This window comes from Mytilus trossulus, chromosome 7 (genome assembly GCF_036588685.1).
Source record: "Mytilus trossulus isolate FHL-02 chromosome 7, PNRI_Mtr1.1.1.hap1, whole genome shotgun sequence".
In the NCBI taxonomy this organism is placed as follows: domain Eukaryota; kingdom Metazoa; phylum Mollusca; class Bivalvia; order Mytilida; family Mytilidae; genus Mytilus; species Mytilus trossulus.
In genome coordinates, this window is record NC_086379.1 from 21944642 (window position 1) to 21959349 (window position 14708).

At 31.5% G+C, this 14708-nt stretch overlaps 1 protein-coding gene across 1 annotated transcript; it reads left to right on the top strand.

Moving 5' to 3' along the window:
* Nucleotides 1-10094: 10094 nt before the first annotated feature.
* Nucleotides 10095-12684, top strand: LOC134724786 (uncharacterized). The gene is made up of 3 exons (XM_063588034.1): nucleotides 10095-10314; nucleotides 10898-11185; nucleotides 11679-12684. Exons 2-3 carry the CDS (start codon nucleotides 10987-10989, stop codon nucleotides 12569-12571), a joined length of 1092 nt encoding a protein of 363 aa, XP_063444104.1. The 5' UTR covers nucleotides 10095-10314; nucleotides 10898-10986; the 3' UTR covers nucleotides 12572-12684.
* The last annotated feature ends 2024 nt before the right edge of the window (nucleotides 12685-14708 follow it).

Genomic DNA, 14708 nt, shown 5'->3' on the forward strand with positions numbered 1-14708 from the left:
TTTTTCACATAAATTTCTATTGATTAAATATTACTTTATAAATCAAATAATAAATACATATAAGGTTAAGTTGAAAGGGCAGTAATCTAGTTTCTGATTTTTTTTGTTGGTTATATTGTATACAGCTGATTGTACTATTTACAAATACTTCTCATATGTCAAAAGAAAACAAAATTGCTGTACCTAATCTTGTGATTTATATTGAAATTGATAAAGACAACAAACTCAATAATGAGTTATTCCAATAACAATCTCCCAAGGGGAAAAGGGAGTAACAGTTACATTATTTTAGACCTCCATAGTGTGCCCAAAGACACATCAAACACTCACTAAAATATAAGTCTGAACCCCTCAGGGGATCACACATCAAATGATAAAAGTTGTATATATTGTACACATTAAGACCAAACAATGAAAGTAGGAGTTTTTAAATATAAACTGATACAAATCAATAAATGTTTTAATGTTGATGAATAAATCACAATGTGTAATAAATTGTAATGTCAGCCAACAATAGTAGAAGGGTTTTATGTTTAATGATTCATGCCTTTTTTTGTTCATCTTTATATCTTTTCTGGTCAGGAAAGTTGTTAATGAAGTTAATGACCAATCAACTCAAAAATAGATACACATGTGCCTTATGTTATAATCTTTCTAATGATAGATTAATGGTTTTGACCCCAATTTCATGGTCCATTGAAAATACAAAATTTATCACAACTTCTAGCTATTCTTTTAATAGAGTTATTCCACAAGATATTTTTGGGTCACTCTGACATTAGAATATTTTTAAATACAAATGTATATGATTTGATTACAACTGCATTAAGATAGAATAATTGCATGCAGAATATTATTTCTTTTGTCACATAGATATCACTAGTCAATTTAATAAAACTAAACATTTTTTAATTACTTTATTACAGAATCTACAAAATAGAGCTAAGGTCCTTTAAGCCAGGAAACTGCTAGTATCTGAAGAGGACAATTTAAGACAGGCCATGAAAATTGATTAAATGTCAAGTGGGAACAGTGATTTTGTAAATAAACTCGCCTGATCACAAAACTTCAGGTTTGACTGTCACAAGATTTTAAATCTTACATGGATAGACTAAAGTCATTTACTAGACTGTAAATACTAGAGACAGCTGAATGCACAAGGCAAAAAGCTGAGGTCTAAGTGAATCAGAGAGGCCTTGTCACAAGAAATGTACAGAACTTGCATGTTTTTTTTTCCTTAAGGGCATATGACAAAAAAATTGAGAGATGTCAATGAAAATTTCTTTGAATTTAAAAAAGGGCCAATTCAAAGGTACACTTTTGGAATTTGCAAGAACAAAAATACCTTCATGTTTACTTTTGAATTATAGTTGACAATCTTCACTTTGAGGGGAACCTCTGAAAATAAGTCAAATGGAGGGGTTTGCCAGGTTTATTGAAATCGATTATTTTTTAAAGTAAAACAGATGAATTATTGCTCTTTAATTTCAACATTTGCATTTTACTATAAATATTGCAGCATATGGGTGACATCAGATTATGGTATTGTGTTTGGTTAAGCTACATATTTCTTTTTACATAAACTTTCTGTTGCCTTTACTGGTTAATAAAATGCTGAATAATAATTTGAGTGTGGCTCATTTCAGTGTCTAGTATTTGCTGTCAATTTTTGTGATGATTTTACCATATTATTTATAATGGCTTGGCCAAAGGGAGATAACTTTTTATATTTTCACATTAAAATGCTGAATAATAATTTGAGTGTGGCTCATTTCAGTGTCCAGTATTTGCTGTCAATTTTTGTGATGATTTTACCATATCATTTATAATGGCTTGGCCAAAGGGAGATAACTTTTTATATTTTCACATTAAAATGCTGAATAATAATTTGAGTGTGGCTCATTTCAGTGTCTAGTATTTGCTGTCACTTTTTTCCTGTAAAATTTCACCATATTATTTATAATCGCTTGGTCAAAGGGAGATAACTTGTTATATTTTCACATTAAATCATCTGCGAAGAGGATTATGTAAAATGTGAATTTTATGGTTCAATAAAAGCAAAATAAGTTACTGCCATTCATTATCAATCAATTTCAATAAAAAATAAGGCTCAAAGAACTTTTTATATTACTTATATTAACAATAACAATGTACACATGTGTTGACGTGTTAATACACAACATCAGAGTGGGTGTGTCACCATAAAATGTAAACATTGTAAATAAAACTGATACTTTTAACTAATCAGGAAACAGTTAATACACCACATATATTTTTAAACCTATAAACTTATTATTTTTTTCAATTGTTTAAGTTCATTCAGTATTGATAAATTTTTGATTGACATTACATAATTTTGTTAATAAAAGTTTATTTGTGTGCTATTTTATTTAATTGTACATATTTGAAATATAACATTACACCTTATTATTTTTATTCTTGCATACAGCACTTGGAATGAAATCTCATACCATTTTAATTAAAATGTTCCAGCAGCAGGATTGTTTTTGAATTTAGCAATTATGTTAATTATGTAAATAACGTAATGTTTTTTGTTTTTTGCTTTTTGAAGTTTTTAAAATTGACAAATAATGCTAGCAAGGGACATTATTATTAATTTTTTTTTATGATGCCAAACTTGAAATTTTAAAGTGGCTATGTTTGCTATTTGTTATAACCCTATTGTTATGATTCTTAAACCATCTATACAAGTAAGCATTTTGATTTGTCACTTACCATTATTTTATTGATTAGTTTGAATTTGATGAGGTTCTTCGATGTAGAACTGGACTTATTTAAAAAAAAAAATTTTTTTTTTAATTGTTTGATAGTAAAATTGTATTTCAAACATTTGACATTTTATTTAATTTATCATCAAAACAACTCTTATTTGTCAGTATCTGAATAAAATTAATTTGTGAGATACTTAGTTTCTTTTATTGAAGTATATACAAAGGGAGATAATTCAAAATTGTTTTTTATTATTCTGACCTGATGAGAAGACATGAAAATAACTAGGCTCAAGACAGGATGACAATTAGAAAATGCTGGAAATTGTTGTGTATGGTTATGCTTTGTCCAAAAGTTTTTGTTATCTCCTGTATTATTTATTGCTGCAATTGTCAAAATCCAAATCACACATAGAGATAGTCTTGTCCTATAGTTTATATCTGGTGTTTGTGTTTTTTGTATGTCTTAGATTCTAACCCTTCAAGTTCTTATACACATTCAGATGCAGTGCCATTCTTTACATATAGGTAAAAGCATACTTACAAAATGGTATTGAGCTTTGCAAATGAATGACAGTCTTCAATGTTACTGACAAATTATACATTTGCACATTGCCATTTGAAACCACAAATATTATTCTACTGTAAATAAACAGATCAGCAATCCATGCCCTTTAAGTCTTATACTTTGTAAATATGGATCAGAAAAGTTGGAGGATCAATTTTATTTGTTCAGTAGCTACAAAGTTATATTTATTGACACTTCCTGTTTTTCCTAATTTTCGTTTTATGTTTAATTAGATATTTCTAAACCAGATATTTGGGTTAAATAAGAAAAAAATCCCCTACATCCCTTTTCCAAAAAAAAAGCAGAGGGAAAAATTCTTCCTTTTCTTCATTTTTCATTTGCACGATTGTTTTGTAAGTACATCAGTTATACAGGATTATATTGACTTTAAATTGCATTAAATTTGATGGAAGTTCTAATTTAAATAAGTCATAAACAAGAAATTTATTTGAATTTACATGAAATTAAATTACATAATTATTCAAATTTAGTTCATATTTAAATTTGAAATTTATTCAAATTTAATTTACGTTCAATGATCTTTAAATCTGAAATTTATTCAAATTTAAATTATATTAAAACTTCTCTAAATTTGAAATTTATTCAAATTTAATTTATATTAAAATTTCTTTAAATCTGAAATTTAATCAAATTTAATATACATAAAAAAATCTTTAAATTACAAATTTATTCAAATTTAGTTTATATTTAATTTTTTAAATTTGAAATTTATTTAGATTTAAAAATACCTTTAAACTAGGTTGAAATTTGGGAATTTATTTGCAATATTAAATTTAGTTTAAATCTATATTAAATTAGAAATTTTCCAGCGAAGTAAATGCATAATATTTTTTGTAATTTGAAATTTAATATGCATAATATATGCATTTAATTTTATATTAAATGCATCATTTCATGCAGTGATAGTTTTGCAAGTTTTAATGTTTTTAAAGTTGTACTGTACAAATTTACTTTAAACTAAACTTTAAACTGATGATCGCGTATTGTCCAGTTGCAAGTATGTCATGCATATTTAGAGAGAACATACAAGTTTTAATGTTTTTGCAGTTTTATTTAGAGAGAACATAGGCTACATGTTATTATTTTTTTACATTTGAACATAATGTTTTAATGTTCTATTGTTAAGATAAACTTTTTACTGATGGTTGCGTATTGTCCAGTTGCAAGTATTTCATGCAAATTAGAGAAAAAATGCAAGTTTTAATGTTTTTTCAGTTCTACTGAATAAATAACATTAGACTGTTGCGAATTGTCCAGTTGTCAATATTTCATGCATAATTAAAGAGAATATTAAAGTTTTAACACGCAGAGAAAGGGACACTTTGACCCGTTAACTGTACAGTTTAATTCAACATGTTTGCTTACAATTTACATATGATATACTAGTAGCCGAAATGACGCCCCCACTTTAACCCAATTTAATTCTTCCGTTTTGAAAAAAAGTATTAACATGCTTATGTATATTTTTAATGAAATGGTAAAATTAGTATACTTTAATGAAATAGCAATAACCAAATAACGCTTGATATGGACACGTTTTGGGAATTGGACACGTTTGGGGGTTAGTTTAGAAATGGACACGTTTGAGCGTTTATACAAATGACACGCTTTGACGCAGTTTTCAACTAGACATGTTTGGGGGAATCGGACACGTTTGGGGGGAAGGACACGTTTCTGAGTGTTACATATATAAAATGTGCATGTTTACTATCAAAGACATATAACACGTATCATATGTCTCTCTGTCAACGTGAAAATGCGACGCTCTTTAGAGCGAGAAAGATTGGTATGCTAGTGTAAATGATCGTTTTATTTTGTTATACCCGAAAGGGCCCTGTAATCATGGAATGAGATATTTGAATTTGAATTTGAATTTTAAATACATATAATATATCACTGACTCAGACGTACTTATAAATATAATTATTTTCTGTGATTGTATCTTACATTAATTTGTATAGGATCCTTTACTATAGATAATTTAGCTGATCTGTAAAAATAACATCTGAGATTCTCCATGCCTTATATATCATGTACTGTAGTACGCCGCTAGATTAAAACTGACGTGGAAAGGTAACAAATGACCAGCGAAAGCTCCATTTTTATGAAGCCAAGGTGGTCGTGTGGTCAAGCAGGACGGCTGCGGTGCAGGCGATTTGGTGTCACGATATCGCAGAAGCGTTGGTTCGAATCCCGGCGAGGGAAGAACAAAAAATTTGCGAAAGCAAATTTACAGGTCTAACATTGTTGGGTTGATGTTTAGACGAGTTATATTATTTATATTTATATATATATATATATGTAAACGCCTAAAAAGTGTACATAACAACACCAATAACATAAAAAGGAACTATAAATGTAATTATTTATAAATATTTCGGATAACAGATATCCTTCATCAGTATATATGATTGTGATGTTGAATGAATCAATTATCAGTCTACTTAGATTAAGCTGTTACAATCTTGAAGTATATATATATACAATAAAAACGGTCAAACCGAACATCAGGTAAGACGGTTGCAGTTCTTAAAATTTGTAAAACACGACATAGGTTATATGACTAATTACTTCAGAGAGTTCAAATATATGCTTTAAATAAGAAAAATAAAGTGCGATATGAACTAGCACAACTCCAAAGCTTTAACGGTATCGATAATTATGATGTTACAAGAAAGATAGTGTCAATAAGAATTCCAAATAAACAGCACTGAACGGTCTAAATTTGTTTATATTTCAGATTTGACAACGGTAGTATAGTTACACTAGAGTTTGCTATGTTTAAAACCAACGGCCGTTAAAATATAATAATAAATTTTGACTAATGTAAACTAGTTGAACGTGGCTTGGTACCAAGCTCTGAATTTTCTATAAAAATCTTGATTTAATTGCCACAAAGTCCTCATTTTCTATCAAATGCAATGAAACAGTAAAAAATAAAGCTTTGCATCAAGTTTCCCCTTGGAATATGTACTAAATGGCCTATCTCTATTATTTAATATATCTGTAGTTTTGATACAATTGAGGTTTGAAAAATTCGTACAAAAATGGCTATTGAAGGGTCAAAACATTAATGTGATGCCAAACCAACTTGAGGAATTGTATATTTTAAAATATAAACATACAACTTCTTGGCCAAACTTTATAGAAAAAGAAGAAATCAAGACATTGAAGGGCGTGAAATTGAAAAAAAAACCAACTAAGTACATGATAGTTTGATACACTTGGGGGGGGGGGGGCATGGTTCGACCCAGGGTTCGTAGAACGAGGTTTGGAGGGGGGAAATTGCTGCAAGTTTTGTTTATTTGACCCCGATTTTACATATAGTCATAATGGTCAATCAATTTTCCCCAAATTAAGTTATAAGATGAGTGTAAAAAGGGGGGGGGGCAGTAAAAAAAACTATTTTAAATAAATTTTGTATCCTACATTGAACTTTTAATGTCATCCCCAAGTCATTAGGGAAATTTTAAATGCAGTGGCCACGTTGCCGGCTCCGCGAGATTCAGGATTGGATCGGCCATTCCGCGCTCAGGCAAGTTTCCGGCAATGTTTCTTTGTTCGTTTTAATATCATTTTACAAATTACAAGAAATTACAGTGAAAAAGTCTGAAGCCTTTTTCCAAAACCTCTTTGTTGTTTGCCAATACCACATTTTTTATGTAATCATGGCTTTTTCCACTAATCAGGCTGTCTCTAGGGAAAAAAGAGAACTATTGATTTGTCTAAAGGAAATGATGGTTTGAAATCGTTAAGGTAAGAATAGATGCGTTATCGCTTTCGGATCTTCTTGAAGCTGTATTGTATTTTGTGTGCAGATATAGATGACGGTGAGTAATTCTATGGAGAGAGTCAGTCTTAATCGAATTCGTTTTTGAGTGAATGCTTTTTGTGGCGTACGTGCACGTGACGAGTGTTTAAAAACTGGTAGAGAAATTTGATCAGTGGAGTTTTACTGTTGGTAGCTTCTGGCAAATCTTATACCGAGTTCTCATGAAAAATGAGTCTGTGATGTTGCACCGGTCCATGTTAGAGTGCATTGAGCCAAAGTCCTGACCATGATAATGAATGTATTTAGGAAACAAATCATTTTCAGGTATTAAACAAAATGCTTTGAGTCTTTTTTTCGCTATTTCTAAAATTAAAAAGCTCAACTTATCAGCCTTAAAATGGCAAAATGAAATTTTCTTTATGTAAAACCAGAGGGCGCAGCTTTATACGACCGCAGGACCACTGAATTGAAAAATTAAGAATCTGAATACACGGCTAGATTTGGCATATAAAAAAAACCCAATAATTATTTTTTTGATGAAATTAAACAAAGTTTAATTTTGGACCCTTTTGGACCATAATTTGTTGGGACTAAAACTCACAAAATCAATCTCAACCTTCCTTTTGTAGTCCGGGACCTTATGTTAAAATTTCATAGATTTCTGATTAACTTATACTACAGTAATTTAGTTATTGTGTGAAAATAAAGAAAAATGCTTATTTGGGCCCATTGTTATATATCAGTATGTATGGTCAGATTATGTTTCTGTATGTGAGAGAGAGTTGTTCCCCTTTTGTCAGTATTTTGTATCTATGTTTGTGACGTCATCTTTGTCTGATTAAAATGTAGAAATGGAAGCTGACGTGTTTTTATGTGTCTGAATATAATCGCCTCCATCCATGCTACCAGAGCTATTCCCCTAGTCTGTAATATGGTGGAGTGACCTAAACGATCGTGAATAATGATTTATACATATTATTTTGGATTTTGTTTTTTTTATGGATTTTGGATATTTTTACTTGTGAAATTGACCGCCGACTGTTCCTGATGGATCCTGCCATTGCCGCCATGAAGCTGAACACTTTTTATTGATTTTAAATTTTTATACCCGAACTTTTATTATGATTCCAACATTTAAGTTTATTTTTGGAAAGAAGAAGAACAGACCATGTCTCGTCTTGTATACGTACTGTCTTTGTGATTTGTGATGAATGTCAACTACCTGTATCCCGTTTTAACCTGAAGCACGTGAGATTTATCTCGTTGCATCATGCATTTTATTTCTGTAACATTTGGATCCTGTTTATACATTTATTATATGCTATTTTCATTTGACATTATTTAATTTGTATCGGTGATAATTGTATCGCCATGCATACTCAAGTTCCGATTTCACCAGAAGCGCCAGTTTTACTGTTTATTGATGTTGACCCAGATTAACCCGTTGAACTACACGTGTGATGTGTATTGCGTAATGTTGACTGTATTGCTGTTGTGTCCATTCCGCCGTTACCTATATTAACTGTTATATTTACCGTATTTTGGTGATAATTGTATCGCCATGGTTTTGATTTTATGAATCCAGATACTTTTCATGTTAATTTTGATCTACGTTATTTTTTTACTTCGAATTTAAAGCTAATGTGAATGTGTTTATCATTTAGCGGTGTGATATTTATCATAAATAAAACCTTATTAAATTTAAGAGTTTAAGGTCTCTGATGATATTATCAAATGTGTATTCAGCTATTTATAATGATATATGTTTGTCTAGTAGGAAATGCCATTAATATGTGTGTATCACTGTAATTGTTTGTGTGAGAGTAATGCGTGCATAAGGTCATCCGAGGGAGGAGTCCGAGATGCCAGACTTTCGGTTTTGCAGCGTTGATACGTTTGTTTTAAAATGGTTACTAGAGTGTCGAGAGATTAACTTTATTCATGTAAACTTTCAATTTTGGAAATTAGTATATCTTGTATTTTTTTTAACACATATTGACCATTGTAAAAATTTAGTAAAATTTTTGTTTTGGGGGCGGGATGTTATATATCAGTATGTATGGTCAGATTATGTTTCTGTATGTGAGAGAGAGTTGTTCCCCTTTTGTCAGTATTTTGTATCTATGTTTGTGACGTCATCTTTGTCTGATTAAAATGTAGAAATGGAATCTGACGTGTTTATGTGTCTGAATATAATCGCCTCCATCCATGCTAACAGAGCTATTCCCCTAGTCTGTAATACCATTTTTTGCCCCTATAGTTCCTCAACTGTTGGGACCAAAACACCCTAAATCAATCCCAACCTTCCTTTTATGACTTTTATGGTCATAAACCTTGTGTCTAAATTTCATAGATTTCTTTTTACTTTTACTAAAGTTAGAGTGCGAAACCCAAATGTCTTCGGGCGACGACGACGACGACGCCAACGTGATACCAATATACGACCCAAAATGGCGCGTTTGGACTACAATTAACGTATCACGCCTGATGACGACCAAACCTGGGAACAGTATATATATGTTCCTGACCAAACTATTTGCAGATTTGATTTATTCCGAAGTTATGCCTTTACCCCTTGAGATACTAACTCTGACATAGTAAAAAAGTCCCTGTTCGATTGTATTATATATATTTGTTTGCTTTGTCACGATAGTTCCACCTTTTGTCCCTTTACTTAAACCCGAATGAATCAGAGACTATATATAACTCGAATAGTATAGTAGTTACTTCCATGAATGAATATACGTCATAATCCAAATATAGTATATTCTGATCGGCATTGTCCAATCAAAAGCCCCAGTTGTGGCACACCGCCAAGATATTTTTCTGATGCAATACACGACGTATTACAATATGCTTGCGCTAGAAAATATAAACCATGATTAAAACACAAGCAATTTGTAGTTTATTATATCAAAGTCTACAAATTTTATAATTTTAAAATATCTCTTACTCTTTAATAAATGATAGATAAAATATTGTAATATATTTTCAACCTCATTTGTTTTGAAACAGTTATGCGGAAGAAGATAACCTTGAGAAGGAAGTTTAGTCGCGCACCTTGCCCACTATCGTCCATTTTATGATATGCCAACGTAGACAACACAGCGATTAACACATTTCCGTGTGCCAACACGACGATATTTACGATGGATCTCTAGCGAGGACGTGCCCAACCACAGGAAAGCTTAGGCTTTCAGCTACACTTTATTTGTAATCATGGCGTAAGTACAGTTACATATTTTTGATAACAGAAGTTTACAGAACGATTTCCTTGTGACGATTTTTTTTTACCGCCACGTACATTTTGTAATATTATGAACAATGTGGGTAAAATATGTTAACAGTTTAATACAGAAAATGCAATTATGTATTGATACACTCGAAAAATCGAATTAATATCTTGTGATAAGCGTAATGATGGTATTCTGAAAAAAGGGGGGGGGGGGTAAATGTTAAATGCCATGTCAAAAGGGGGCGGGGGAGTTGGCAGATACCTCGGACACCAAACCTACATCACTATGTATTTGAGAATTCGTTTGATTGTTTTTTGTCTTTAATCGCAATAATTTGTCTATTTACTTGACTTTTTTTTGTCTGAGAAAAAAGGGGGGTGGGTAATACTGATATGGTAACTGTAGTGTATCAACTAGCTATGGTCAGTAAGTGAACAATTCATATTTGTTGACAAGAGTTTTTGTGGACATTTTCCAAAAAAAACATTATTTAGTTAAGATTGCTGACTTTGTAGAAATGGAGATTTCCAGGAGAAATTTATTATTAATATGATAATTATTTCATTTACAGGTTACCCAACATACTTTTCTTTGTTGCCCTATCAGTGGCTTACGATTCTGCAGAAATCACAAGTTCATTATCATCATTTGAAGATAAAAATGAGTTCATTATTCCAAGAGATGGAGGAGTTTACTCTTTTCGACGGGCTTGTCCCGTCCAGCAGCGGCTTCGGGCCGGGAGTTGAAGACCTTGACAAGTTTGATGTGGGATTTGGAATCCCTGGTGACAGTCTAGTCAAAGATGAATATGGTCCAGGAGAATTATTTGAGGAAGTTTTGTCCTCTGGATCACTGGAAGGTGTGTATAAGAATAAGATTAACGCATTTGTTGAAAGTTGAAAATTGACTCTAAAAAAGTTGAAAATTGACTCTAAAAAAAAAAAAGAAAAACACAAACTCTTATAAAAATGTTAGAATTAAAACCTGAAGTACATCAAAGGAATTGACAAGAAAGTGATAGTTATAATGGATTTATTTAGTAAAGACCATAAGGGAGACTTGACTGTAAGGAAACACCTATTAAAATTACAATGTGTTGCATTAATCCAGATGGTCTGAGATAGAACATCCATACTGAAAGAATCAAACTTAAGAAAAAATGTAACCGTCCTACTTTTCACTAGATTATCAAAATAACATATAGATTATAGATATGGCTACAGTTTATACAAATAATACATGTACATCTTTGCACACATGTTCATTTACATTTTGTAGATTTTAATGTTGTATTTTTCGTAATACATTGTATATTGACATGTAATTAAACTTTATATCATTTATTTTGACAGAAAATAATTGGATGGAAACAGTTGATCTCAGCTGTTTACTCGGGGACAATAGTTCCCTTCTATCCGAACAAGAGACAATTCCACATACCATCAAAAGTGGTCGACTCCTGGAAGAATTACTAACACAACCTATCAAAATTAAATCATCACCAACTGTTCCAAAAAACATACAATATGACGCAGTGAAAGTTATTAAAAACGATTCAGTTGAAAATGAACTGATTAACAACCAAACTGAAGTTTGGAGTCAGAAATTGGACCTTAGTATAAAATCTGGCAGTATTTTTGAAGAAGCAATGGGTGAAATTGAGGGAATAGACACTTTGTATTTACAACAGCAATTACAAGAGTTGTATGACTCCAGTATTTCACACACTGACAGTTCTATAAGTGACAGTGCTACCTCAAATGAAGTTTCCTTATTGGATAGCAGCAGTTCTAGTTTAATGGATGTGTCTATGAACGAATTCATTGCTTCTCCGTTGTCATCAGAAGATATTGACAGTATTTTATCTAGTCCGGAACCTGCTTCTCCAGCAAGTAGTATTCAAGAAGATCCGGATTATGTCCCTTACATATCTGACAGTAGCTCGAACAAAAAATCTAAAAAGAGTCCAAAAGAGGGCAAAAGTAAAACCAAGCCCTATGACAAACCTGTTGAAAAATTAGACAAAAAAGAGCGAAAAAGAATTCAAAACAGGAATGCTGCCATACGATATCGCGAGAAAAAGCGTCAAGAGCGTGGAACAATTCACACTGATGAAGATGTACTCAGTGATAAAAATAAAGAACTGAAAACTAAAGTGGAACAGTTGGTCAATGAAATCAGTTATATGAAAAATTTACTTACCGAAGTTTGTCAAGCAAGGGGGTTAAAAATTCAATTCAAATAAAAAATTAAGGGAGGAATGTAATTTATTTTCATTTGTAAATACTCATTGACAGGAATGTCACCAGGTTGTACATTTTGTTACATGATCATGATTAAAATTATTTCTGCTGTGTACTATATGTTTTTCTTAGTATTTTTTCTGACTAGTGATCAATTAAACATGTTCCAAAAAATGAATTGAGGTACATGTACACAAATGTACGGATGTATGATGCCAGGTTATATAAGTAATGAATAGAAACAGTAAAGTTGTCCCAACAATAAGATTTAAATCAAAAGATATCTGGGGAGGTCAACACAGTATGTCTGTACATTGTAGATATAAAAGATGTGGTTACATGTAGGTATGAGCGCCAATGAGACAACTCTCCATCGAAGTCGCAATTTGTAAAGTAAGCCATTTTAGTTCACTGTACGGTCTTCAACTCTGAGCCTTGGGTCGCTGAACAGCCAGCTATTATAAAAGGCCCCATAAATGACTAGCATAAAACAATTCAAATTGGAAAACTTACAGTAATCAATATAAATAACGAGAAATGAGAAACACCTGTATGAACCACATCAACAAACAACAACTAATTAACATCTGGAGTAGATTCCACAAAAAAACTTACGACTAAGATTGAGCTTAAATATAGTGAATTGTTCACGACTAAAGACCAGTCTTAGTTGTAAGTTTTTTTGTGAAATCGACTCCAGATTCCTGACTTAGGACATGTGTAAATGTTTTATTAGGCATGATTATCAACCTTTACTATATGATAGTATGTCATTGTGTACAGAAAATTATCAAAGCTGATATATATTAAAAATAGAGACGTAAACAAGTAATTTAAAAATCAAAGCTACATGCACATTAAATGCAATTTAAACAAAAATCACTTGTGGATAACCATTTGGGGGCAATGAGTGAACAAAAACCACCATAGTTGCAGAGCAGGATGAATGATATTGAGTTGTTAAAAAAACTTATTTTCTCTTCATCAATGGTAAATAAATGAAACCTCTATCATCTGTTAAAACATGGGAAGATAATACAACAAAAATACTTGTGAACACTTGAGAATGGTTTCTGGTTGATTCATTGAAGAAATCCTGCAAATTTACTCTCGAATACTGACCACTTAACATAGTAAATAATCAAAAAGGTTCGTTTTCATTGAGCTGATAAATTTTAGATGGATTTTTTGTTTTAAAATTTTCCAAGCACATTCATACAGACGAGAATTTATTCAGGCTAAAGATACATGTATGAAGGGGACATTCAAGCTCGCAAGTTGAAGATAAACTTGCAATGCCATGGCTAATAAAGAACAAAATTAAAACAACAGTATTCTAAATTAAACTCATAACAGAAAACTTAAGACTGAGCAACACAAACCCATCACTGTAGTGTTTGGTCTTAAAAAACAAATTGTAATTTGGTCAGAATTTTGAAAAATTAAGTACTTGTAATAATTACAAGTGCTACACTTACAATCAACATAATTTAGATGAAAAACCAACACCCAATTTATTACAAACAGAAAAGACAAACAACAATCTTTTCTGTGATATTTTAGATAAGGCTATTCCTAATGAAAGTTCATCAAACACACTGAAATTTATTTTCATCATTTTTGCCTATATATCATGTATATGGTCTCTGTGTCTAGAGAGAAAATAATTTGATCATCTTGTTTGCTTGAAATTCAAACATGGCAATTTCAAGTAGAAAAAATTCAGAAGAGTCCTAATATATATGGCAGCCATGTTCAAAAGAGCTATATAATCATCATAACCTGTAATGTTGAATATTATGTGGCCACATGAAGTACTGCTGGGTTTGTTCTGTTTAAACATGTTCAGTGGTGGATCCAGAACTTTTCATCAGGGGGGCCCACTCCAGTCATGCTTAAGTGATTCCCTTTATAATCAATCAAATTTTTCCCACCCAGATACTAGACAGATACAGCTCTACAGATATTGCTATGCTGTATCTGTATACCGGTACTATACAGATATCACTTTAAAGCTCTGCCCTCTGCCGGACTGAGTATTGTTTGAACCTGTGTGACCTCAGAATGTGTATTCCAGTTGCATTCCAATGACGATGACAATTGTCGATTTCAAAACTTGAATGTGTATGATTGTGTTAC

Excerpts from the sequence above, each read along its gene's own strand:
- LOC134724786 (XM_063588034.1), top strand. The coding sequence starts at position 10,987 with ATGAGTTCATTATTCCAAGAGATGGAGGAGTTTACTCTTTTCGACGGG. Across the intron at positions 11,186-11,678 it reads GTCCTCTGGATCACTGGAAG|AAAATAATTGGATGGAAACA; the intron begins GTGTGTATAAGA and ends TTATTTTGACAG.